This window comes from Dama dama, chromosome 10 (genome assembly GCF_033118175.1).
Source record: "Dama dama isolate Ldn47 chromosome 10, ASM3311817v1, whole genome shotgun sequence".
NCBI lineage: Eukaryota > Metazoa > Chordata > Mammalia > Artiodactyla > Cervidae > Dama > Dama dama.
The window spans coordinates 26,622,408-26,648,215 of NC_083690.1; the positions used below are offsets into that span (position 1 = coordinate 26,622,408).

Here is a 25,808-nt window from a genome sequence, read left to right on the forward strand (position 1 = left end):
CATGGATGACGCTGAGATAGAAAGGAAAACAGAGCCTGGGAGGGTGAGCTGTTCCCATCTCATCTCCATCCTCACCCACCCCACTTCCTTCCAGGTCATCAATTTCCAGTTACCAGACAGTGGTTCTTCATACCTGGGTAGTGCCTTTGCACATGCTGCTGCCTGGAATCCCCTTCCCTCCCTTCTATCTGGTGAACTCTGTGAATCCCAGCTGCATCTCATGACTGGCTACTGCTTGTTTACAATAGGGGTCGAAAATGCAACCTGAGCTGACTTGACCCTGAAAGCCCCAGTTTACGACCTCTTTCCTAAGTAGGCTCTCCTGAGTTAGTTCTCTGAGGTCCTGCTTGGATGGATGGATGGATGGACGGATGGATGGATGGATGGATGGATGAATTTATATCGGATTGCAGAGCTTAGATGTTTCCCTCCTTGAAAAAGACACAGGCTCCGCCGCACAAGAACAGACTGGGACAGTCTGAGACAGTCTGGTCCCGCAGGGGCCTGGAGGCTGGACCAGGTGACCCTCTCAGACTCCCCCGAGTCCTCTCTAACCTCATTCTCGCCCCCTTGTGGGCTCTGACCTAGAAAAGACAGGGACGGGAGGAGAGAGCAGCAGCCCACGGGCGCTAGGACCCAGCGCGGCCGGAAGGCGGGGTGGGGGCGCCGCGCGCCACTCCCTCCGCGCGGGGAAAATCTGCGCCCCGCGGCGCGCGGCAGGAGGGCGCGGCGGGAGGGCGAGCGCGCGCCGGGGTTAGTGCGCGTGCGCGAGGGCGCGCGCCAAGTGGGGCGGACAAAGGGGCGGGCGGTGGCGCGCGAGCCGGAGGGCGGAGCCGCGGGCTAGGCGGGCAGGTGCGCGCAGGCCGGAGGGCGGAGCCGCGATGCCGCGATGGAGCGCTGCCCGGGCGGGCGCCGGGGCCGGGGCCCGAGCACCAGGCGGAGCGCGAGCCGGAGCCGCAGCCGGAGCCCGGACCAGGCCGGGGTCCGGCACCGCAGGGCCGGGCTGCTCGTAGCGGCGGCGACGGAGCCCCCCAGCGGCTGAGGGGCTTCCTCCCAGCTCTTGCTGGTGGCCGGGACTCAGCAAGCCCCCGCAGCCGGGGAACGCGGGGACCCCCCCCACCACCACATCCAGGACCCAGAGACCTTTAGGAAAGCGAGTGGCCCCCCAGATCCAACAGAGATCGACTCCCCAGCCGGGGAAAGCGGAGACTACCTCCGTATTCAGAAGACAGCGACCTCCCTGCGGTTCCGCGGACTCCCCCTCTTCAGTCTGGGCCCCCACAAGACCTAGAACGCAGTGACCCCCTGTCTGGGATTGTGGGGACCCCTTCTCAAGATCCTGGCCATTACAACTCCACACCTCAAGACACGAAAATCCAGCTCAGAACGCCCCTAGATCAGGGGTCTTAGATCCCCCGATTCCGGCGCACAGAAACCCCAAATCTAGGGACCCGAGGACAGCAAGAGCTATCCCTCACCAGCAAGAGGCTTTGGGGACCCCCACTGAAAGCTCCAGGACCGGGGCGACTGAGCCTCTGGCGGCCCCCTTCTCATCCCGGCCCATGATCCTGGCGCCCTGAGCCCCCCGGGCCGGGCTAACGACGGAAACCGAGACGGCGCCCAGGCCCCCTGCCGCGGCGTCCCCGCGGCCCCAGCTCAGGTAAGCCGGGCCCAGGTAAGGGGCAGCAGGTGAGTGGCCGCCGAGGTCCCTAGCCCTGCAGGTCGGGAAGGAAGTATGGGGTGCGCACGGCCCCCTCCCCAGCGTCGCCATGGAGCCGAGGCTGAAGGACGTCTCTTTGTGTCTCGCTTGGAGGAGCCGCCCCCTCCTCCTCTCCCTTCCCCCACCCCCCACCCTAGCCCTGGGGTTCGGGCACAGCTCCCCAGACCGCGGGGGAGTGGTGGCAGAGACCCTTCGGCCGCGAAGAAGGGAGAAGAGGGTGGGGAGTCCACCCCCAAAATCGCGAGCCTGGAGCTGTTGGGACCCTTGGTCCTTGGAGGATATACACCCTTCCCCCCAAGACCAGGCTGAGTTCTCAAGTGAAGTCCTCCCCTGGGAAGAGAAGATTTGGGGTGTCCACAGGTGAGGGGGCCTGCAGTGGGTGGCCCTGGGGTGATGGCTGGGGCTTTGGGTGTGTGTCTTTGTCTGTGAAAGTCAAGGAAGGGGTGTGTTTGAGAGAATGAGTGGGATCCCCTTCTTTTCTCTGTGATCCCATTGCCCCCCCCAACCCAAACTGCAGGGGGCGTGGGGGTCTTCACCGAGGCCATACTTTGTGCTCCCTGCAGGACAAGTGGGGGGACAAGCCCTTTCTAAAGTGAGGCTCTGGTTTCTGGGGAGGGGAGGAAGCCTGGATCAAGGAGCCATTTCAGGTCAGGGCACCTTTCTGTCCCCATTTGCCCCAGGGGCAGCAAAGCCAAGGCTCTCCCTTGTCCTCCTGACCTCTGGGACACCGAGGGCCAAACCTCAGGTGGGGTCAGTGTGTCCTGGACAACCAAGGAGCCGTTCTAGATTCCGGCTTCAGCTTTACAGGTGGTGTACAAAGCAGTATCCCCGCCCGGCCATCAGTGAGGTCCTGAACCCCAGCCCCTGCAGCTCATGGGAGGATGAGAGGCCCAGGGGATGTTTTATCCTGGACTTCGGGATCAGAGGTCCTGAAGAGGGACAGGGCCGTGCGAGGGAACACACGGAGCCGCTGGGGTTTCCGCCAGCCTCCTCTCTCAGCCCTCTGCAGGCGAGCACTGATGCTGAAGAAGGTACAGGTAGCCCCACCGGGAGTTTCTTTGTTCACTTGTTCATTCAACAAACCTTTAGCTAGTGTCTGTGAGGTACCAGGTACTCCAGTCAAGGTCCTTTTCCCCACTTCATCCCCTTTCCTGATCTTTCCTGTTCATCACATCTCTGGGCTGTTCTCCATTTGCCCGTACTTGGTTGGACCAGTTGAGATGGGTCTGGTCAGTTCTGATCCCACACCTGAAGGAAGCACCTGAGCCTGGGTAGCAGATTCCTCTTCTCCCTGCTTCCCAGTACCAAGTGCCCCCACCCCTCCGTGCTTTTGGTGTTTACTTAAGGGGTAGGATGTGGCCAGCAGGAGAAGAGGCTTGGGGGCTCCAGGTCAGACCCCTGGCAGCCCTGCCTTCAAATTCAAGGGCAATTGAGACAGCCCCCCGCCTCAGCTCAGGCTCTGGGGGAGCCAACTGCTCTGAAGACTGGGTGACCTTGGGCAAGCATGTGGCATCTCCCAGAGAGAACGACAGCGAGCTACTCACTCTGCAGCCGGCGGGGTGAATGTGGATCGGGGTGAATGTGGATCGCACCTGGGCCCGCAGAAGTATCCAGGTGTGCCCTCTCCATCTCTAAAGGAGCTCCTCTTCCCCCACTGGGTTCCCAAGAGCCCGGGGCCTTGTCAGACAACCCACCGACAAAGGAGTGGAGTCGGCGGCTAAATGAGTGGAGATTTGAGTCACTGTGACTAGGGAAAACCACCAAGAGGCCAGAGGGAGACAGAGAGTAAGCTCTCCCCTCCAGGCTCACCTGCGATGGCTCCCCATTGAGTCTGGAATGAGCGCCATCAGAGCCCTTTGCAGTGTGACCTGAAACCACCCCCGAAGCATCACCTCCCGTTCCTCACTCTCCATCCTCTACTTTGGGCTCATCTCTGTGTCCCCCGGCTCCTTCCTTCCACCATGTGTTGTTCCCTCGACCTGAAAAGCCCCACTGCAGGATGGCTCACGGGCAGTTCTCTGTCTCCACCCTCCCCTTTTGCTCTGACCTGGGCTGGCACAGAATGGAGAGTAGAGTTGGGCTGGGTGATGGCTGGTGGCTGTGAGAGTGTATTTCCACCTCGAGACTCCAAGCTCCAGGAGACAGGACCAGATCTGTCCCCCACTCTCTGCAGCGTTGGCTTTGCCTAACCCAGAGCCCAGCATATTGTACAGCACATGTTGTCAAACACAACTTCTCGACACATTTTGTTGATCCAAACAGTGTTTTTCTCCTGTTTGTTGCCAATGCTAAACAAACATGCAGTGTCACATACAAATATTGATTTGGGGGTCCTCTTGAAAAATTGAATGCTGTGACAAGCCTAGACCAGAGCCGAAGAATGATGACCTCCTTTAGATCAGCTGTCATCCTCTAGCTCGCCCCAGGCCCCACCTGGCCTGTTCACTCATTTACATGACCTGCTGGTCCCTCATGTAGCATCTAGCTTTGCAGGCCTAAGGTAGAGGCCAGAAAATGTTTGCTCAGAGGGTGACCTTTGTCTCTGTAGATCTGTGCACTCAGGTCTTCCCTGCCTCCCCCATGGCCAGGTCAGAACAACCCCAGAGCAGCAGCTCTCCAAGGTCTTTAAGGCCAGGTGATGCAGTGAGCCTGAATTCCTTCAACAGCCAGAAGCATCTTCACTCTGGTCTCACTTTACACTCTAGGCCCCATCTTATGCCCCTTCCTCTCTTCTAGAAGGATTCAGCCAGCAAAATCTTGTTTTAACTGTCCCACTTGCCCCAGGAGCAAAAGTCCCAGGTTCTAGACCAAGGTCTTGCTGAGGCCTCGTGGGGGAGGACCGCCCTCCGGGCCTCAGTTTCCCCACATGTCAGGGAGGAATTGGACTAGAGGTTCTGTCAGCTGTAATCGTCCTCCTTGTTCTAACTCTCTAGGACTGAATCCAAAGTGCTCTAAGTTTTGGTCAGGCAGGAGAGGTGGGGGGGGCCTTGATGCCAAAGTCATGCAAAAATATTAACCAACCCTAAATATTGAGGAAACCAAGGGGTGATACTACTGAGTATCACAGATCAGCTGCACAGGGGTCAGGAGTCAGCAGTGGGCCCCAGGCATAGGGCATGTCCCTGGGAGGGGGTGTGCCGTCTTCCTGGGTGAAGGTCAACAGCATCCCGAGGCCAAAGGAATCAGCAGAGATCTGTAGTTGAGCTCTGGACTTCTGGGGTTTGAGTCACCGCTGTGTGACCTTGGGCAAGTCACTTAACTTCTCTGAGCTTCATCTTACTTATGTGGAAAACAAGGATAATATCTATCTCAGAGTCAGCAGGGGGATTAAGTGAGCTAAAGCGTGAGAAGGGCCTTGGACAGGATCGGGCAGGTGGCATTACTGCCAAGGGTTCCTCATCCACTTGCCAATGCCCTTTCCAATAGGAGCTAATTGTGCTCAGAAAGTATTCTTGATTTTCCCACTGGGGAAGCCACAGGGCTTTTGGTACTCTCCTCAGGAAAGGGGAGGTGGGTGTTTGAGAAGCAGTTCTGTGTGATGCTTAAGGAACTTGCCCCTGCTATGGGTGGGGTGGGGTGAGAGTCAAGCCTGAGGGGTGGGATCTGTGTTAGCTGTAGCTGAGGTCCTCTTCCTGCCCAGAGCGGCTTTCCAGGTGAGATACCTGCCAGGCTTGTGTCCCCAGACTTCCTGTCCAGGCAGATGGGCCTCTGGCCAGAGCCAGACCAGCATCTCCAACAGATCTGTTCTGCTCCAGGCTTCCCCCTCCCTCCCCAACTCCCTCGGTCCCCCTTCCGGCCTCACAAAGCTGTGGCATAAAGCCTGGTGGGGCCCTAAGAACACCTCTCCTGTCCTGTCCTTCTCCCCATCCTCCCCTCCCCTCACTATATACCTTGGCCACAGCCTGAGAGGGGATATCTAGACTCCCAGCTCAGCCCCCATTTGGGGAGCCATGTAATATCAGGGTTCAGGGAAGCATTTTTCAGTGTCAAAATGTCCCACGCCGGTCTCTGGACATCCCCTCTCCCAGAGCACGAAGAACAGCACCTCATTAACCCAGTGTAGGGATTTGAGCCCAGCCCCATGAACTCCCAAAGGTTCGTGTGAAACTAACATCAGACCTGTCTCTACCCCTCTCCAGCCGTGTGACCTTGGATGAGGCAGTTTCCTCCATCCTGTTTCTTCTGATGAAGAATGGGAATAGTCCTAGCTCCTTCCTAGTGTGGGGAGGTTTACATGATCGAGCACTTTTAGTGGTGCCTGCTACTTTAGTATTTGCTTATGACTTCTGCCACCTGCTGCAGGGTCTGTGATGAGTGGGTCCAGACACTGTGACTCCCTTCTTTGTGGCCTTAGCCAGTCCTGGGAGAGGCAGAGAATGTTCCAGCTGCCTCTGTGTGCTGGGATGACCCTGAGGGGCAGGGATGGGGACTGGATAGAGGACAGGAGAGAGCCTCATCCTGGTCAGGCCCTGTAGAGGCAGTACAGATCCCCGCCCCAGGATAGCTCCTCATCTGATGGGCCCCGCAACATAGCAAGAAGGCGTCTTGCTCTCTCGAATTGGAGGCCCACAGTCCTAAGGCAGATCAGATCATCCCACCCTGAAAGCTCGAGTACCTGCTAGCCCTGATCCTACATGTATCCAGGAAGTGCTGTGGGACCCGCAGTTAAGAGGGGTTAGTGGCCAAAAGCACAACTTCTCGACCCGCTGTGTGACCTTGGGCAAGATGCTTAGCCTCTCTGTGCCTCAGATCCCTCAGCTACAAAAGAGGGATGAGACCAGTCCCTGACTTGCAGTGTCATAGTGATGAAGGTGTGTAAAGTGCTGTGAATGGCATCAAGTATCCTCTATGCTTTGCTGTTAATGTCAGCCCCCTGAAGCCCTGAGCAGAAAGGGAATGTTAGCCCGACTTTTACAGGTAAAAAAAGAAAAGAGGACTGGGGCAAAGGTCTTTACTCAAGCGTCGGTATTTGGGATTCACAGAGGATTCTGTTCTTTCTTCCATCATTCACACACAGCTGACAGGGCATGGCCAGACAGAAGGAATGGGCAGAAACTAACTTGGGCTCTGGCCGTGTTCCTGAACAGACTGCCCTCACACCTCACCTGGGGCCACGGCAGCTGAGAGCTGCAGCACCGGGCCTGAAGTGCTCCCCACTCCTTCCTCTCTCGGCCCCTCCGAGGACAGTGGTGGGATGCTGCTGGCCCGGAGGGGTCTCTGAGTGCAGCAGGGCGGGTTCCTGCTGTTTCTTGGCCTCTGGGGGCCTGGCGCACAGGCTGGCTTCAGAAAAGGTTTGCTCAGGTCCAGAGACTGGCGTGCATCTTCCTCGGAGTGAAAGGCAGGTCTTCACTGAGGCCTCTGAGGCCCTGTCCACTGCCCCCCACCCCTTACCTCCACCCTCCCCTCTGGCCCTTGTCCCTTACCCTCCACTTCAAGCCATGCCAACCTCCTTACAGTTCCCTGAGCACACCAAGCACAAGCCTCGGCCAGGACGACTCTTCCCCTACAAGATCCAGTCTCCATAGGACTTGCCTGGGTGTCCAGTGGCTAAGATGCCAAGCTTCCAATGCAGGGGGCCCAGGGTTCGATCCCTGGTCAGGGAACTAGATCCCGCAGGCTGCAACTAAAGATCCCGTGTGCTACAACTGAGACCCAGCACAGCCAAATAAATAAATATTAAAAAGAAAAAAGACTCACAGACCCACACTCCTCCACAGGCTTACAACCTTCTCAGTAGGGCCTTTCCGGACCCCCTCGTCCCCTGCCCTTCTACAATTTCATTCCCTACCCCCAGCATTTCCTTGCCTCCCTGCTTTGCTTTTCGTTTAGAACATCCCACTATCTGACTTCCATCTCTTACTTACCTTTATCATTGTCTGACTCCAAATGAGAACGAAGGTCCTTAAGGACAGGGCTGTTCGTCTGGTTTGTGAATGTATTCCAACTCCAAGCACATAGTAGGTGCTCAGCAAACATCTACTGAATGTTCTGGAGCCAGGCAGAGCTCTGTAAGCCACACCCGAACTGCGTGCCACTGGACACATCACTTAATCGCCCCTTCTCTGAGTCTCAAGTCTCCTGCACAGTGAGGGATATAATGGGAACAGCAAGAGCAGCTTCTCCTAAAATGGTTGTGAAGTATGAATGAGTCAATATGTCTAAAGTACTTTAGGTGGTTCATAAATGTCAGCTATTATTAATAACACTTTAACCCAGACCACTATTAACCCTATTTCCTGACAAAGAAATGGAGGCACAGAGAAAGCAAGTGATTTACCCACTTGACTTCATGGCTAGACGTGGTGGTGACCTGGTTCCACCCGGGGGAGTGCTGAATCTAGGCTCCAGGCTCCCAAGCTAGGCTGCATCTCCCCTTCCATCCCTCACTAGGGGTCAGGGCAGGGGGGCGCAGAGAGGGCTGGGGAAGGGCTCAGCTCTTCAAGGAGCCTCTTGCTTGCCCACCCAGTGACCGCTCCCTTCCACTGGTGGCCGATCAGCCAAGGACCCTGAGGGCCAGGCTGCCCGCGTCACCCAGCAACAAGGCTCCTGCCTCCTCCCGCACCCGTAGGGGCTGCCACAGGTACGTTGGGAACAAGGAGGCCCAGGGCTCCCACCTCCCCTCCGGGCCTGGCTGGAGCGCCTATCCCAGTTCTGGGCACCAGCTGCAGGCAGGCGTAGCACAGACTATTAATAACCAGCAAGCCTGTGCCCTGGGGAAGGGGCAGACTGCGCCAGCTGGGCAGGAGGCTGAGGCAGAGGCTGGAGCCAGAAGCAGAACCTGGCAGCGCAGGGAACCCCAGGCCGCCCCTGGTGGGGAGGGCAGCGGGAAGCAAGTGGTTTCCAGCTTCTGCTGCTTGATCTCGGGTCAGTCTCAGCTCTCCCTCTCAGTCTCCTCACCTGGGAGATGTGGGGGTGGGCTGCATGATCTTCAATGTCCCTCCTGACTCAGGCAGGTCTGGGGGGTGAGATTTAGTAGAGCCAGTTTGGCCCCCATGTCCAGCCTAGAAAACCAAGACACTCAAGACACTACAGTGTCTTCAGGGTCCAGGATAGAACCAAGGTCTCCGTCCCCTCTGTGAAACAAATTCTTACCAAGCATCTGCTCCATGCCAAGCACTGTGGGAAGTGCCCCTTTAATTCTCACAGAAGCCCATCATATTAAATAGGCATTTTCATCCCATTTTACTGATGGACAAACTGAGGCTTAGGCAGGGGATACAGCCAGAATATGCACCACGAGGGGAAGATGAAAAGACCTGAGAATATTCTCCTTTTCCTTTTGAGCAAGACGGGATGTTTGGTGGAGTCTGTGTTTAAAAGAACCAAGGAGAGGGAGAGGACTTATTTGGCCTCTCTTATGGGCTCCTCGGGGCCCAGATGTTGTATGCAGAAGTGTGTAGGTGGTGGCTGGGGACATTTTTCAGGGGAAAGAGAACCAAGACTTTGGTGACCCATGAAGGGATATGAAATAGCTCATTTTATAGATTGGAAACTTGTGCAGAGAAGGGTTTAGGGGCAGGGCTGCACAAGGCTCCTTGAGCATGAGCAGCAAAGGCCGGAGCTTTCCCAGGCAATTCACACTTCTCTTTTTGGGGAGAGAGGACCCAGCTCTGGACGCCCCCCCCCCCCCCCCCGCCAACTCTCTCACAGTGGATGGGAGAGCTCACGTGTGAACTGATTTCCGCCCTGGGGTAAAAACCAGGAGGGTCAGGGACACCCTTCTGAGAAGGTGTTAAGTGGCAGAGAACCAGACTTGGGCACTGGCTGTGGGGGTGGAAGGGGAGAGCTCTCCTCAGGGGTGAGTGTCAGGGGGGTTCCCAGCTCCCCCACCTTCCTGAGCCTGGGCCAGCTCCATGTGGTAATTCAGGGCAACCAAGCTGGGCCACTCCTTCCCCCCAGGCCCCTCTCTGGGGACACCCACCCCAGGCTGCTGAGCCTGGATGAGTGGGCATAATCTCCCCTCACACTCTCCCTTGGGATTGTCTGGTCCCCTAACCATGCCTGGTTCCTTATACCCCACCCCACCCCAGATCCAACAGTACTGTACGCAGTGAAAATTTAATTCTCACCCTGCCCCTGGTCATTGAGTTCCCACTTCTTTCATTCATTCAATCACCAGTATTTAAGTTTCCTACTATGTGCCAAGCACTGTGCTAGCTGGGGATACACAGTGAACCAGACCAGCCTGACAGTCCCTCCCCTCCTGATGCTTACATTCTCATGGGGAAGAGAGACATCCACAATAGACAGGGTTATGTTAGACAGGGCTACCCTCCGCTGGGGGAAAAAGTAAAACAGGAAAAGGGGAGTGCGGTAGGATAGCCCTAGTTGAGAAGGTGCTGTTGGAACAGAACTTAGAGGAAATGAGCCATGTGGATGTCTGGGGGCAGAGGGAACAGCTCCCGAGTGGGGAGCTGGCGTGTTCAGGGAACAGCAGGGAGACCGGTGTGTCTGGAGCAGCAGGAGGGACGAGACAGGTCAGAGGGGTCAATCAAGGGCTGTTGTAAGGACTTGGACTGAGACGGGAGCCCCTGGAGGGTGATGAGCTGGGGAGTAATGTGGTCTGATTGGGGTTTGATGGGCTCCCTGGCTGCTGTGTCAAGGAGAGGTTGAGGAGGGTAGGGAGCAGTAGCTGAGCCCTGATGATGGCTCAGAACAGTGGGAGAGAGTGCTGAGGATGGTCAAGCACCTTCATTAGTGTCTGGTTGCATCCCGAGTTACTTTATGCAAATGCAAGCAAATAAGAGACTTATTCCTGTTTTCCCCCTCACTTCAAAATAACATACTAAACAAAGTGATACAGAGGCTGGGAGAGAGCCAGGAAGCTGGTGGCAGCTGCTGTGTCCCACCAAGAACAGCCCTCTCCTGATGACGGGTGGGCCAGTGGTACAGCCCCCTGGGGGACATCGGCCTCTGTATAGAAGTCCCAGGTGCACTCATCCTTTAAGCTGGCAACACACTTCTAGAATTGATCCTACAGACACACCTGCACACTGCCACAGACTTACATACAAGGCTGCTCATTGTCTGTGGCAGCAAAAGGTTGAATGAACACAGTCAACATCTATCAGTTGGTTAAATAAATGGCAGTGTCTATATCCATGGACTTCCCAGGTGAATCAATGGTAAAGAATCCACCTGCAATCCAGGAAACATGGGTTTGATCCCTGGGTCGGGGAGATCCCCTGGAGAAGGAGATGGCTACCCACTCCAATATTCTTGCCTAGGAAATCTCACGGACAGAGGAGCCTGGCAGGCTACAGTCAGTGGGGTCGCATTAGACTTGGACATGACTTAGCAACTGAACAACAACCTATACCAGACATACCTTTTCACGCCCTGGGGGCCTTGGTTGGTCTGTCAGCAGTTCCTCTGACCTGCTGCCCAGTCTCCTCGGACCTCCCCTAGCCAAGCATTTAATGCCAGCCAGCCCGGGTGCTGTCCACACCTGTGGTGCTGAAGATGGAGCTGGAGGGAGGTCTGGGCTGCAAACCAGAGACCAAAGATAGGAAAAGGGAGACAGAGCAGGAAGCTTTCCAGGTTCAACTCCCAGCTCTGCCTCTTAGCATCTAGGTGACCTTGGGCAAACTGATTAACCCCTGTGAGCCTCAGGGTCCTTATTTGTAAAATGGGGTTGCTGTAAAGATTGAATGACAGCAGCAATGTAAAGCATTGGCAATTGAGAAAATAAATAGTCATTTTGACTATTAATGTATCATTTTAGAGACTGTAATGCCTAGATTGTAATCCTGGCCCCGCCACTTACTGGATGGATGGTCTTGATCAAGTGACATGACTTGCTGTATGCTTCAGTTTCCTTGTCTGTAAACTGGAGTGAATAACAGATTAGATGAGTTCATTTACATGAGGGACTTGGCACAGGACAGGGTTTCCTTAAGTGTTAGTTGTTGCTGTCAACTTCCTCTCCGTTGTATTCAGCATTCTGATCATGGCACCCCAGCCTCTGTTCATGGTGACCAGCGTCACTCACTGCCACTCCCATCTCTGCTGTGTTTGGGGCTGGGGTAGCACCTTGTCCTGCAGATGCCCTGGCTTCTAGTCCAGCCCTGCCACTGACTCTCTGTGATTTTTGAGCAAATCATTGTTCCCTTCTGGCCATCAGTCTCTGCATCTGTAAAATGGGGCTAATGATATCTCATGCAGACCCTTGGGAAAATAGCTATGTGCCTGCAGGGTCACATTCAGGAAAGCCAAGATATAAAAAGTTACAGCTTCCCAAACACGTAAAGAATTATTCACCCGGCATTTGTTACACCCTGGCTAAGAGCTAGGAATAGCAAGATGATTAAGGCATGGGGCTTGCTTTCAAGGAGCTCTTGGGTTTCTTGCTAGATTGTCAATCCTCTTCAAGGCCCATTCGGGTGTCATTTCCTCCGGGAAGGCACCCTGATCCCCACTGCCAGTGTTCTTCTTGGAAATGGCAGAGCACTGATCATGGCCTTCCTGGCCTCATGATTATCTGAGTCCTTCTTTGGTTTGCCTCCTTGATTTGTAGGCTCATACCCTCTATCTAACTTACTCACCCCGTGCCAGTACCCAGCACTGTGCCTGGGCTTGAATAGATATGATTGTCTGGAGGCCTTAGGCTGTAAGCTACATAAATTCAACTCAAATTGGCTTAAGCCGAAAGGAAATGTATTGATTCAGGAAACAAACATTCAGGAGTATGACTGACTTTAGGCATATCTGGAGCCAGGTGCTCAGAGTCATCAGAAATCTCTCCATCTTTCAGCACTGCGTATCTCTTTGTTGCTTCTTTCTCGGGCTACCCTCATGCTGGCCAAGCCAGCCCCCAGCAGCTCCAGGCCTGTGTTCTTCAGCTTTGTAGGCCAGGGGTCAGAGCTATCTCTTTACTCATAACTTCAGCAAGAGTCCTAAAGTGAGATCTCAGTGGGTCACCTTGGATCACATGTTCATCTCTGAACCAGCCAGAGTGACCTGGCGGATGGGATAGATCCCCTGGTTGGCTGGCCCTGGATCAGGTCTGCGCTGAGAGTCAGGGTGGGGACAGCCCTACTGAACCAGTGGACTGAACGAGGGCACCATTCCCCAGAGAAAGGGAAAGTGATGCTGAACAGGAGAAAACACTATAGGCCAATACAAGAAACCACCAAAAATGCGAACAAGGCAAGGATCAGGTCAACTCTGGCCTTGAGACAATTTATCTGCCCCCATAGGTGGGGAGGACTAGAGGGGAGAAACCTGGAGACAGGCTAGGGGAGAATGTGGGATGCGGAGAGCTGGCTCAGCTGGCTTCAGCCACAGCTGAAGGAATGAAGTGACAACCTCTCAATTGTGTTATTGTTTAGTCGCTAAGCCAAGGCTATATCCTGCCAGACTCCTCTTTCTATGGGGTCTTCCAGGCAAGAATACTGGAGTGGGTTGCTATTTCCTTCTCCAGGGGAACTTCCCGACCCAGGGATCAAACCCATGTCAATTGGCAGGCAGGTTCTTTACCACTGAGCCACCAGGGAAGCCCAGCCTCTCATTTGACACAGAAGCAAAGTGAAGCAGGTGAAGTGAAGAGAGGCCAAATTCCATCCCGATTCATTACCTGAAATTCCACATCATGGCTGCTTTTTCATGGGGACTTTTAGTGACACTGCAGACGCAGAGAGGGGACCCTCCCCCAAGGCACAATCACTGTTTGATGGCATCCTTCCAGGCCAGGGCTTTGTAAGGACACCCTTGGGGTTTGCCTGTGCCAAGGGCAGAGCATGGGTCCAGTGACCTGAGGGAAGGGGCCCCGGCATGGGGACCGAGAATCTTAGAATCCCAGAGTGACAGAGAGGGCTGGCTGACTCGGTCCAATCTCACCCCCCCACCGATTCCCCCCAACAGATGGGCTCCCAGTGTCTGCTTCTCTGCTCCCAGCGACGAAGAACGCACTTCCTCCCTGCTGGGAGACTGTGAGACTGTGAGAACTGTCTCATTTTTGAGTTGCTGTCTGCCTACAGGAGCCTCGCAGGACACAGCGCATGAGAGCATGGGATCTAAAACCGCATAGCCTGAGATCAGATCCCACTCTGCTGTTTATTAGCTCTGGGGCAAGTTACTCAACCCATGTGCCTCAGTATCCCTTTCTGTAAAATGGGGATAAGAATAGTAGCACCCACCTCCCAGGCTTGTTGGGATTAAATGATTTAATCCACTGTTTGCATACCACCTGGCATACAGTCAACACTCGGTAAATATTTGCCGGGATGATTATTCTCCCACAAGACCGGAGAAGAGCAGATTCCCTTACCTTCACAGGTTGGTCACCCTCCACCTAATCCAGTAACTGAATTCTTATCACTCAGTTGCCAGTGTTACCACCATCCGGGTTCCCTCCTCTGGCCACATCCCAGGAGTCCAAACACTGAGGTTCAAATCTCAGCTCTTTTGCTTACCTGCAGCATAACCCTTGAATCAGGGTGATGTCAGCTGCTCTAACAAATAAATCCCATATATGTCAGCAGCCTAATAGAACAGCATTTTACTTCCAGTTCCCAAAATACCAGAGCAGGTAATACTGGTCAGTGGGAGGCCTCCAACACCTGGGGACCCAGGTTCCTCCCATCCTTAGTTCCACCACCATCTTTTAGAGTCTTGGGATCCTCTGCATCAAGCCACAGAAGAAGAGAGACACTATAGCCACTCTTAAAAGCCCCAGCCTAGAAGTGACACCTCGTTTCTGTTGACATGCCACTGGGGGAAACCTGCCACAGGTGTCCACACCAGGTGACCACACCTGGATGCAAGGGAGGGGAGGGATGTAGTTCCCTGTTGACCGCTACCCTCCAGGACAGCTCTGTATCACAGAAGCGGGAACACAGCCATGACGACTAGATGGTCATCTTTGTCATAACCACAGTAAGTCATCAACCTCTTGGGGCTCTACTCTTCATCCGCGAAGTAGACAGCATCACTTGACGGAGGCAGTGGTTGCACAGCTCTGTACATTTACTGAAATCATTGGATTGTACACTTGCTATTGGGGAGTTTTGTGATATACCAGTTGTTGCCGTCATTCAGTCACTAATTCATGTCTGACTCTTTGCGGCCCCATGGACTATAGCCCACCAGGCTTCTCTGTCCTTGGGATTCCCCAGGCAAGAATACTGGTATGGGTTGCCATTTCCTTCTCCAGGGGATCTTCCCGACCCAGGGATCAAACCCATGACTCCTGCATTGGCAGGTGGATTATTTACCGTTGAGCCACCAGGGAAGCCTAGATATACCACTTACACCTCAGTTAAGCAGATTTTTTTAAAATAGGAGGCACCTTGCCCCCTTCTCAGGGCACTTATGAGGACCCAGTAGTGAAATTTTGCCAGTCTGGCACTGTGTGTGTGTGTGGCGGGGAAGGGGGTCCCAATGTAGACCTGACTTGGGTTACACATTGGGTGTTGTTTTCACAAAGGTGGGACCCAGCTCGAGCCACCTGCCAACAGGAAGTGGTAGGTGGTTCGGTCTTGCTTAGGAAATTCTTCCCCCACCACCGTGGCCCTCCCAGCCTGTGGCGGAAGAGCCAGCCCACGGGGCCGGAGCCTTTGTGGTCAGGGCCACGACCGCTGCCATGAAGACTGGGTGAGGCCCTCCTGCCTTCAGCACAGATGGGGAATCTACGGCCTCCCTTGGGGTCAGTGAGGACACACACTGGAGGTGCAGTCACATGGGGTCCCCAGGGGCAGCGTGCCCTCGAGTGTGCACGGATGCAGTACCAACCACACAGGGTGAACGGAGGTCAGCCAGGGCCTCCACACTGGTGCTGGGAAGTTCACGGCCACCAAGTTCTCAGCTGCTCCTCCAAGTGGAGGAAGTGATGATGCTGAAGGTGAAATACCTTAAAGTCAAGTTCCCCTTGATACCAGACATCTATGCCTTCAACCACCCAGTGAGGCTGAAGGGTCTGACTTCACTCTTTGGGCTCAAGTCTCCACCTGAAAAAAGGAACTGGTATACCTCGGCTTCCCAGGTGGCTCCGAGGTAAAGAACCTGCCTGCCAATGCAGGAGATGCATGGTTCAACCTCCTGAGTCGAGTAGATCCCCTGGAGAAGGGAACGGTAACCCACTCCAGTGTTCTTGCCTGGGAAATCCCATGGACAGAGGAGCCTGGAGGACCACAGTCCATGGGGTCGCAAGGAGTTGGACACACTTAGTGACTGAGCACGCACGCACACCTGCCGCAGGGACTGTTGTGAGAACTCAGTGAGTTAATACCTGGACCAGTGCCTGGCCCCCAGTTGACTCGCCACAGGAGCTCCGGGAGGGCATGTGCATCCCTGGCTGAGACAGTGCCCTCTTCTGGGCCTCCGTTTCCCCACTCGGATACTGAGGGGTCTGGAGGTGATCTTCCCACATTCTGGCTTGGGAAAAAAATAGAGGTGGTTAAAGGCACCAACTTTGGAGCCAGTGCCAGCACTAGCAAGATGACTCTGGGCGAGTTATAAAGTTTCCGTGTCTTGTGCTCATCACCCCTAAAGTGGGGATACTAATAATACCTACCTTGAAGACTTCCCTGATGGACCAGAGATTAAGACTTCATGCTTCCACTGCAGAAGGCATGGGTTCAATCCCTGGTCAGGGAACTAAGATCCCACAAGCTGCGCCATGCAGCCAAAAATAATAATAGTAATAGTGATGATAATGATAATACCAGCCACTTCATGGAATTGTAGGTTTCCCAGGTGGTGCTAGTGGTAAAGAACCCACGTGCCAATGCAGGAGTCATAAGAGACACAGGTTCAGTCCCTGTGTCAGGAAGATCCCCTGGAGGTGGAAATAGCAACCCACTCCAGTATTCTTGCCTGGAGAATCCCATGGACAAAGGACCCTGGCAGGCTACAGTCCACAGGGTCACAAAGAGTCAGACACGACTGGAGGGACTTAGCATACACACATGCCTGGAATTGTGAAAACGAGATGAGAGATGAGGTCAGCCTCCCAACAGGGCTTGATATGCAGTGAGTAGCCGTCACCGCTGCTACTACAGTTATTTTCTTCATCTTACGGATGAGGAAGCTGAGACCTAGAGAGGGGATGTGACTTACTCAAGGTCACCCAGCTAAAAAGTGGCACACCTTAGGATCAAGGCCAAACCTACTGAGCCCCAAGGCCCGTGCTGTTTCCATCCCTTCCCCACTGCGCCTCTGAAGTCACGTGCGTAGTAACTGGGTCAGAGGCAGCGTACCTGGGGGATGACGCGGCAGCATCAATCAGGGACGGGTGCAGGTCAATCCCTTGTCTCCTGCTGACACCTTGCAGAGAACAGGCCTGGAGGAAGAGGGGGATTGAAGAAGTGAGTGGGGGGAAGAAATGGAAGACCCACAACCTGGACCCTCAGAACCAAGGGAAGGGGCCATGGAGAGTTGGATTTGATGTAGCACTAGCCCCCAGGGTAGTCTTGGCCTGTTGATGGGGACTGACAGGATAAAGCTGAGACTACCCAAGATATACAACAGGGACTGTAAGAGAGAGGCATACAGACCCTGCCTGAACCCTGGGGCCCCTCAGAGACAGGAATTGACACGTGGGGCAGCAGGGAAGGCTTCCTGGAAGAGTGGGACCTGAGGATAATGAGATAAGGGGAAGGGGCAGGGGGCGGGGAGGGCAGGCCAGCAGGAATGGCGGAGGGTGCTGCAGAGGCACATTCAAGCTGATGAGCGGCATTGCTGGGCAGTGGTCAGAGCCTGGGCTGAGCCTGGGGATGAGGAAGCCGGTGTGCCCCCCACCCAGCCCGCAGAGCCTGCCCAGGGCAACTCTTGAGGCCAAAGTGGCAGAGAGAAGCAGGCACCCCACAGTCCCTGGGGGAGGGAAGAAGGGCTTCTAGCAACTTGCAGCTGCCAGTCAAGCTCCCAGGGGATGCAGAAAACAGCCCCAGAGGGACCTGACAGGACCAGAGCCCGAAGTGGGAGCATCGCCACACGTGTGCACACAGGTGCCTGCACACACGAGGCAGCCCTTGGGGAGTCCACGCGCATATCAGAAGTAGGTCAGCAGAGCAGCCCAGGGTCTCCTCTTGATGGGCAGGGGGGAAGAGCTCCAGGTCAAGAGGATTCGCTCTCATCAGCACCCGGGGGGCGGGGGGGAGCCCCACACGCTCCACAGGAACAGCCTGACCCCCCCTCCCCAGGCTGCATCAGAGCCCACGGCCTGGCTGTTCCCTCTCGGAGTCCTGTCCACCCAGGCAGTGGGCGGACATGTGACTGGGGTCGGGAGAGCTGACCCCTTCTAGCCCTGAGACTGCCATGGGGAGATGTCACCCTACTTTAGCCCTGCAGCGGGGAGATGCCCAGTGCTGTCCTGCCCTGAGCAGGCACTGCGTAGACTCGGTGGCCGTGCCAGGTAGGGCTGGGTTCGACACACTGTCGCTGGTGGAGGAAGCAGGGCTGGGGGTCCTAGGTTCTCGCTGGAGATGCTCCGAGGGGAGGGCCCCGTATGGGACTTCATGAATGGAGGGGAGGGGAGGGGCCTGTGTGGGGGAGCAGGATACTGAGGAAGGAGCAGGGGGTGGGAGCCAGAGGAGGGGAGGACGGCTCGCTGCACCCCCCCCCCACCCCCCGCAGCCAGCCGGGAGGACGTGCAGATGGAGCTCCGTTTGGGGCTGGGTGGGAGGCAGGAAGTTCCCTCCTGATGTTCCTCTTCTCCGCGTGAAGTGGGAGGCTGGGTCGTGCCGAGGGGGAAGGGGAAAGCAGAGGAGGAGAAGAGGGTTTGGGCCTGGGAGGGGAGCGGCTGGCCCGGCCAGGGTAAAGATGCCAGGCTCCCAGGCTGGGCTCACCCCAGATCCCAGCCTCCAGCCCAGCTCAGTGGGCAACCATCATCAGAATGAGAACCCAACCAAACCTGCCTCTTGGGGGGTGGGGGGTGGCGCTTACTGTGCACCAGGGACCAACCACTTCACGTCCTGTAACCCTCAGGGAAAAGACACTATTGTATTCTTTTTATAAGATGGGGAAACCAAGGCACAAAGACAGGAAGTAACTTGCGCAAGGACACCCAGCTAGCAAGTCGTCAAGCCCGGCTTCCAACTGGGCAGTCTGGCCCCAAGTCTGTACTTTCACTCTGAACCGCAAGGGCAGGGGTGGGGGCTGAGGGGCGGGCTGTGGGTACCGAGAACGCTGGTGGTCCACCTGGGACTGGAGGGAGCTGGTGCTGAGGCTCAGCACCAAAGGGGGTTCACCGCCAGCCTCCCTCACTGGTGCATAGACAGACATGGACACAGACACTTGCTCCCATATGCTCGGCTCCCTGGTCTAAGCCTCCCTCCATTAGACGGGATGAGAAATGCAGACCCCAGATAAGCATTTGCTGTCACCCACCCCTGAACACTCCCCACTGCAGCTCTCTGCACCCCCAGCACCATCGAGAGGCACACTCAGTACCCCCGAAGGGGTGGGTGTGTCCAGGAAGCCCCCTCCCCCAGTCCATGTGAACACAGAAGGGGCCAGCGGTGAATGTGGAGGATGGGTCGTGGTAGAACAGGCGTTCTGTCCTTGTATCCGGGGAGCCTGGGCGGACACCCAGGAGCTACAGCTGCAGTTGTGTACTTGAGCTGGGCTGTGTGTGGTCATCTGAGGTCGGGGACGGATTATAAGGCTAAGGCCGTGGTGGGGATGTGGCCAGCCTGCACCGCCCTGCCACGATTTTGTCTGAGACTTCTGCACCCTGTTATGGCTTCCCTGGTGGCTCAGTCGGTGAAGAATCCACCTACAATGCAGGACACCTGGGTTCCATCCCTGGGTCGGGAAGATCCCCTGGAGAAGGAAATGGTAACCCAGTCCAGTATTCTTGCCTGAGAAACCCATGGACAGCGGAGCCTGGCGTGCTGCAGTCCATGGGGTTGTAAAGAGCCGAAACAACTGAGCGACTGAACAACCTCCCCTCACACCCCACCTTCCCCTCCCCAGCCTTATTTTCTCTGCAGCCCATGTCACCTTTTATCACAGTACATAATTTGTGGGCTCACTGTGTATTGTCCATTTCCCCACCTTGAACATAAGTCCTGTGTGTTCAGGGCTGTGTCCCCAGGGCTCCAAACAGCACCTGGCAAACAGCGGGTTCTGATAATACTTGTGAATGGGAGCACCCATGTGAACTCAGTATGTGGTATGTCTTTATGTGACATAAACACATGTGCCTTGCCTGACACTGTGTCTGGATGATAGCATGAGACACCCAAGTAGGGAGCGGTGGGGCAGTGGCCGTGTCTCTGGGGAACGCTGGCTCAGGCCTGACCCTGAAGCTTCCAGGAAAGGATGGGGAACTTCCCAGGTGATTCTTCTTTACCACTGAACCAGGTGACTCAGTGGTAAAGAACCCGCCTACCAATGCTGGAGGCGTAAGAGACGCAGGTTTGAACCCTGGGTCAGGAAGATCCCCTGGCGGAGGCCATGGCAACCCCCTCCAATATTCTTGCCTGGAGAATCCCATGGACAGGGGAGCCTCGTGGGCTACAAGTCCGGGGGTCTTTTGAGTTTGGACACGCCTTAGCAACTAAACAACCATTCGCAGCAAAGATGCTCGTCGCCCCCTCGTGGTCATCTGAGGCCTGGCATCGGGCCCAGCCCCAGAGATCCTGGGCCCTGGACAGGGAGAAGGTGGGTGGTGGAGGGGGGGGCCTGATGTCACACTCCATCCCTCTCCCCACCCTCACACCAGGGAGAAGATGAGCGTGGGCTGCCCAGAGCCCGAGCCTCCCCACTCCCTGCCCTGCTGCGGGCCAGGGACCGCCCCCGGGCTGGGTGCCGGCGTGCCCCTCCTCACCGAAGACATGCAGGCGCTGACCCTCCGCACAGTGGCCGCGAGCGATGTCACCAAACACTACGAACTCGTCCGGGAGCTGGGCAAGGGCACCTATGGGAAGGTCGACCTGGTGGCCTACAAGGGCACAGGTGAGTGTCTGCAGGGCGGCCCGCTGTAAGACAAGAGTGGGGACCTGGCGGGGGCTCTCTGTGGGGGCCAGGAGGCCAGCAGGGAGGCAGAGTCCAGTACCTGTGGAGAGAGTGTGGGGCAAAGCGGCCGGGGAAGGAGGGGACAAGGGAAGAATCTCTGGGTAGAGTGCCCGCACTGGAGGGTGGGCTGCTCTGGGGCCATCCACAGTGCCCTGAGGACAGCCAAAGAGGACGAGATGGCTGGATGGCATCACTCAATGGACATGAGTTTGGGCAAACTCCAGGAGATAGTGAAGGACAGGGAAGCCTGGCGTACTGCAATCCATGGGGTCGCCAAGAGTCAGACACAACTCAGCAACTGAACGAAAGTGCCCTCAGGACAACCAAGGAGATGCGCCCGGGGACATGTGGAATCAGGGGAAAGGTCAGGGCTGGCAGTGGTGTTTGGGGGCTGACCAGCATATATGTGATAGCTGCCCTCGGGAGGGTGGACCAAACTGAACTGGGGTGCTCAAGAACAGAGCACCATGCTTAACAGCAGGTGGGAGAGGGCCCTGTGAGGTCCGTGTGGCATCTCCTTTCCTCAGATCCCAAGGACACTGAGACCCAGAAAGATGCAGTCACTCAGCCCAGGTCACGCAGCTACAGAAAGTGTGAGCTAGGATGAGCCTCTAGTCATCAGCTCCGGGGCCTTCTTGCTTAACCACTGAACGTGACACCTTCGCCACAGTGTAAGCTCACTGCAGTGCCCATCAGCCAGCCAGGGACGGGGGGCTGCATAGGTGCCCAGAGCTGCACTCAGAGGGGACCGGGCCAGAAGGAGGAGCCCTGGACATGGGGTCACCTGAGCTTTGCTGCTTGCTTGCTGTGTGACCTGGGGCACTTGACTTAACGTCTCTGTGCCTAGGTTTCCTCCTTTGTAAAACAGAGGAGCATTAATGCCCAGCTGATAGGGCATTAATAATTAATAAAAGAGTGAGTTGTGAAAGTGAAGTGCAGAAGGCAGGACCCGCGATGTATGAGCGCTCTGTGAACACACATGTGTGTCACACAGCTGTGTACCCAGCTGGGTATAGATGGCTGCTCAAGCTCAGAGTTAGGGACCTGTGCCTTGCAGGCCCTCACCGCTGTGTGTCTAATGCCTTCTTATTTATTCATCTGCTTAACAAACATTTTTGGAGCACCTGCTATGCACCAGGCTGTTCTGTGAGCACTGGAAATACAACAGCAAACAAGATACAGATTCCTGGGACTTCCCTGGTGGTCCCGTGGTTGGGACTTCACCTTCCAGGGCAGGGGAGTGCCGATTCCATCCCTGGTCAGGGAACTGGGATGGCACATGCCTCACAGCCAAGGAACAAAAGCAATAGTGTAACAAATTGATGAAAGACTTGAAAAAAATGGTCCACAACAACAACAAAAAAATCTTAAAAAAAAAAAAAAGACAGTTTCCTGTGCTCAAGGGCAGACAGACAGGATAGGTAAGTACACAGTGTATCAGGAGGAAAATGAGGGTGGAGGAAGCAGCAGGCCCGCCTCCTGGGGGGCTGCAGGCGGGGCAGAGAGGACCCAGGCTGACCCCTGACTTGCTGCATGGCCTTCCCCTCTTGGGCCTCAGTTTCCTACCTGTGAGACGAAGACAGCCCGCCCACTGGGGCACGGTGGCCCGGACAGGCTGCGCAGACAGGCACAGCTGTGTGGGGCGCAGGGGCGCAGGGAGGGGGCTCCTCACTGCTCTCACTGTCGCCCGGCTAGGCACGAAGATGGCGCTGAAGTTTGTGAACAAGAGCAAGACCAAGCTGAAGAACTTCCTGCGGGAGGTGAGCATCACCAACAGCCTCTCCTCCAGCCCCTTCATCATCAAGGTCTTCGACGTCGTGTTTGAGACCGAGGACTGCTATGTCTTCGCCCAGGAGTACGCGCCCGCCGGGGACCTATTCGACATTATTCCTCCTCAGGTACCTGGGTGGTGGCTGAGGGCGGGGAGAGGGTCTTCTGGGTCCCCGAGTGTGAGAGCTGAGGAGGAGTCAGGCCACTCGCTTAAATCATTTATTAGGCGCCTACTGTATATCAGTCACTGTTTGGAGGGTTGTGGATACACAGTGAACAAAAGGTCCCGCTATGGTCCTAGTAGGGGAAACAGACACTCCACAGCCAGATGAGGCACTGAGATGATGGAGAAGGGAATGGCAACCTACTCCAGTATTCCTGCCTGGAGAATCCCAGGGACAGAGGAGCCTGGCCTGCTACAGTTCACAGGGGCACAGAGAGGCAGACACGACTGAAGTGACTTAGGCACAGCACTGCGATGAGGACCAGGTGGGTGGGGTAAAGTCCAGCAGCCCCCTCCTCCACCGCCGCATAAGAACAGGTGGGGACCCAAGAGAGGAGGTGGCAGGGCCACCAGTCTTCCCAGAGGAGGTGCCCGCGATGGGGAGACTGCCCCCGGGGATTCCCCGCACCTGGCTTTGCAGTCGGCCAGGATGAAACTGCCCTGCCGCCGGATAACTGACAAGGCCTCTCAGAGCCGCCGTTTAAGGGAGATGGGCATGCAGCAGACCGTGCGGGCTGGGGTCCTTATTAGCCCAGTACTTGGCCCAAAGCAGGCGCTCCGTACAGGCACTGGGGGAAAAGGTGGGCAAAGTTCGAGGGGTCCGTGAAAACCCGGGGGCCAGGGAGGGAGCCGGGGATGCCCAAGTAGGATAAGGAAGGGCGGCTGGCCCTGGATCTGCTGAGGAAAGGGGCCCGGGAAGGAGTTCGGGTAGTTGGGGGGTAGGGCGGGGGCGGGGGCGGGACGGGGCGGGGATGGGAAGGAGGGGGCGGGGCGGGGCGGGATGGGAAGGAGGGGGCGGGGCGGGATGGGAAGGAGGGGGCGGGGCCGGGATGGGAAGGAGGGGCGGGGCGGGGCGGGATCGGAAGGAGGGGGCGGGGCGGGGCGGGATGGGAAGGAGGGGGCGGGGCCGGGATGGGAAGGAGGGGGCGGGGCCGGGATGGGAAGGAGGGGGCGGGGCCGGGATGGGAAGGAGGGGGCGGAGTGGAGCGGGGCGCGGATGGAAGGAGAGGCCGCGGTGGGACCTGCCCGCGCTCCTGAGCCGCTCTCCCGCCCTCCCCTCCGGCCGCAGGTGGGGCTCCCCGAGGACACCGTGAAGCGCTGCGTGCAGCAGCTGGGCCTGGCGCTGGACTTCATGCACGGTCGGCAGCTGGTGCACCGCGACATCAAGCCGGAGAACGTGCTGCTGTTCGACCGCGAGTGCCGGCGCGTGAAGCTGGCCGACTTCGGCATGACGCGCCGCGTGGGCTGCCGCGTGAAGCGGGTGAGCGGCACCATCCCGTACACAGCGCCCGAGGTGTGCCAGGCGGGCCGCGCCGACGGCTTCGCGGTGGACACGGGCGTGGATGTGTGGGCCTTCGGCGTGCTCATCTTCTGCGTGCTCACCGGCAACTTCCCGTGGGAGGCGGCGTCGGGCGCCGACGCCTTCTTCGAGGAGTTCGTACGCTGGCAGCGGGGCCGCCTGCCGGGGCTGCCGTCGCAGTGGCGCCGCTTCACTGAGCCAGCGCTGCGCATGTTCCAGCGGCTCCTGGCGCTGGAGCCCGAGCGCCGCGGGCCGGCCAAGGAGGTCTTCCGCTTCCTCAAGCACGAGCTCACGTCCGAGCTGCGGCGCCGACCCTCGCACCGCGCGCGCAAGCCCGCCGGGGACCGACCGCCGGCCGCCGGGCCGCTGCGCCTCGAGGCGCCCGGGCCGCTCAAGCGGACGGTGCTGACCGAGAGCGGCAGCGGCTCCCGGCCCGCGCCTCCCGCCGTCGGGCCCGGACCTGTGCCGGTCCCCGTCCCCGTGCCCGTGCCGGTCCCCGTGCCCGAGCCCGGCCTGGCCCCCCCGGGGCCTCCCGGCAGGACCGACGGCCGCCCGGACAAGAGCAAAGGGCAGGTGGTGCTGGCCACGGCCATCGAGATCTGCGTCTGAGCCGCCCCCGCCGCCCTCGGGGCCCGGGCGCCGAGCAGCAGCCAGGCCGGGGCGCGGGGAGCCGCCCTGGCCTAAGCGGCCAGCCCCCCGCGGCGGCAGGAGGGATTAGTGGTAGGCGAGGCAGGCGCCCGGCCCAGCGGCGGGCCGGTGAGATGCCACCAAAGGAGCCCAGCCCCACAGACCCGAGGATTCAGAGGCCCCCCACCCCCCACCCCCGACACCAGGAGCAAGGGAGCTTGCCGGCAGACTCCCCTACACCTCCCTGAACCCTGGGACCCTGAACTAGTTGCTCCGGGCCCTTTGCACCCCCCTGGCAGATAATCCCGCAGCCCCACCCCTGGTCCCGTGCCCCTCCCCACCGTCCCGCCCCCACCCCCACCCTGGGAACGTAAGGGAACCGAAGTGTTGGGGCCGAGAAGGGGCTTAGGGCGTCTAGGCACTGGCTGGGAGGAGGGCGGAGAGCCGAGGGCAGAGGCGTTGCTCATCTGAGACCGGCCCCTTTCCAGGGAGGGTTAGAGGGGAGGGACCACGCCCCCTGCAAAAATGTAGCAAACGTCTGGATGTCGCAGCAGTGTGTGTAAACAGGCCCCAAGAATCCAGTGACTCTCCCACCACCCAGTCCCCCCCACCCCGATGAGGACACAGAGCCCAAAAGGAGAGCGGCCGGCCAAGACCAGACAGAGCCAGAGAGGCCGCAGCCCTCCCCTTCCCCCCACAGGGATTTCAGGACAACTGAAGGTCTCCGTGGCCATGGACCTCAAGCCCCTGCATCCCCAGGCCCGGCCCGGGGAATGAGTTCAGAGCCCGGGCGCGACCCAGCTCGGCCTGACCACGGGCGCCTTCCCCCGGCCAGGGAAACCTTGCTCAGATCCTCTCAATCCTCGCTGCCCCAGCCCAGACTGAGTGGCCTGGACTTTGAGCAGGTGGCGAGGTTACTTGTGCCAGGAATTTCTCCCGGGTTTCTGCTGGAGTCCAACAACATCTGAGCCTGGGGCTGACTCCATCCCGGCGTCTCCCAAGTTTCTGGTACTGGGGTGTGAGAATAAGGTGCCCTGGAAATAGGAGGGGGTGAGTGTGAACAGGTACGTGCGCAGTGTGAGCACATGCAGAAGGCACCTATGTGCGTTTAGCCCTGTCTGTTCAGTGGCTGCATCCAGACACCCCAGTCACTCCGCCCCAGAATTCTCAGCGGGCAGCTGCCAGAGGGCGCCCAGGCCCACGGCTCAGCA

At 57.4% G+C, this 25,808-nt stretch overlaps 1 protein-coding gene across 1 annotated transcript; it reads left to right on the forward strand.

The window, feature by feature from the left end:
• Positions 1 to 980: 980 nt before the first annotated feature.
• Positions 981 to 24,683, forward strand: SBK1 (SH3 domain binding kinase 1). The gene is made up of 4 exons (XM_061153997.1): positions 981 to 1,660; positions 20,385 to 20,617; positions 22,373 to 22,575; positions 23,740 to 24,683. Exons 2-4 carry the CDS (start codon positions 20,392 to 20,394, stop codon positions 24,577 to 24,579), a joined length of 1,269 nt encoding a protein of 422 aa, XP_061009980.1. The 5' UTR covers positions 981 to 1,660; positions 20,385 to 20,391; the 3' UTR covers positions 24,580 to 24,683.
• The last annotated feature ends 1,125 nt before the right edge of the window (positions 24,684 to 25,808 follow it).

What these genes read in the sequence shown, in the direction of transcription:
- SBK1 (XM_061153997.1), top strand. Translation starts at nt 20,392, where the DNA reads ATGAGCGTGGGCTGCCCAGAGCCCGAGCCTCCCCACTCCCTGCCCTGC. An exon ending in GGTGGCCTACAAGGGCACAG is followed by an intron (nt 20,618 to 22,372) that starts GTGAGTGTCTGC and finishes TCGCCCGGCTAG; the next exon opens with GCACGAAGATGGCGCTGAAG. An exon ending in TCGACATTATTCCTCCTCAG is followed by an intron (nt 22,576 to 23,739) that starts GTACCTGGGTGG and finishes CTCCGGCCGCAG; the next exon opens with GTGGGGCTCCCCGAGGACAC.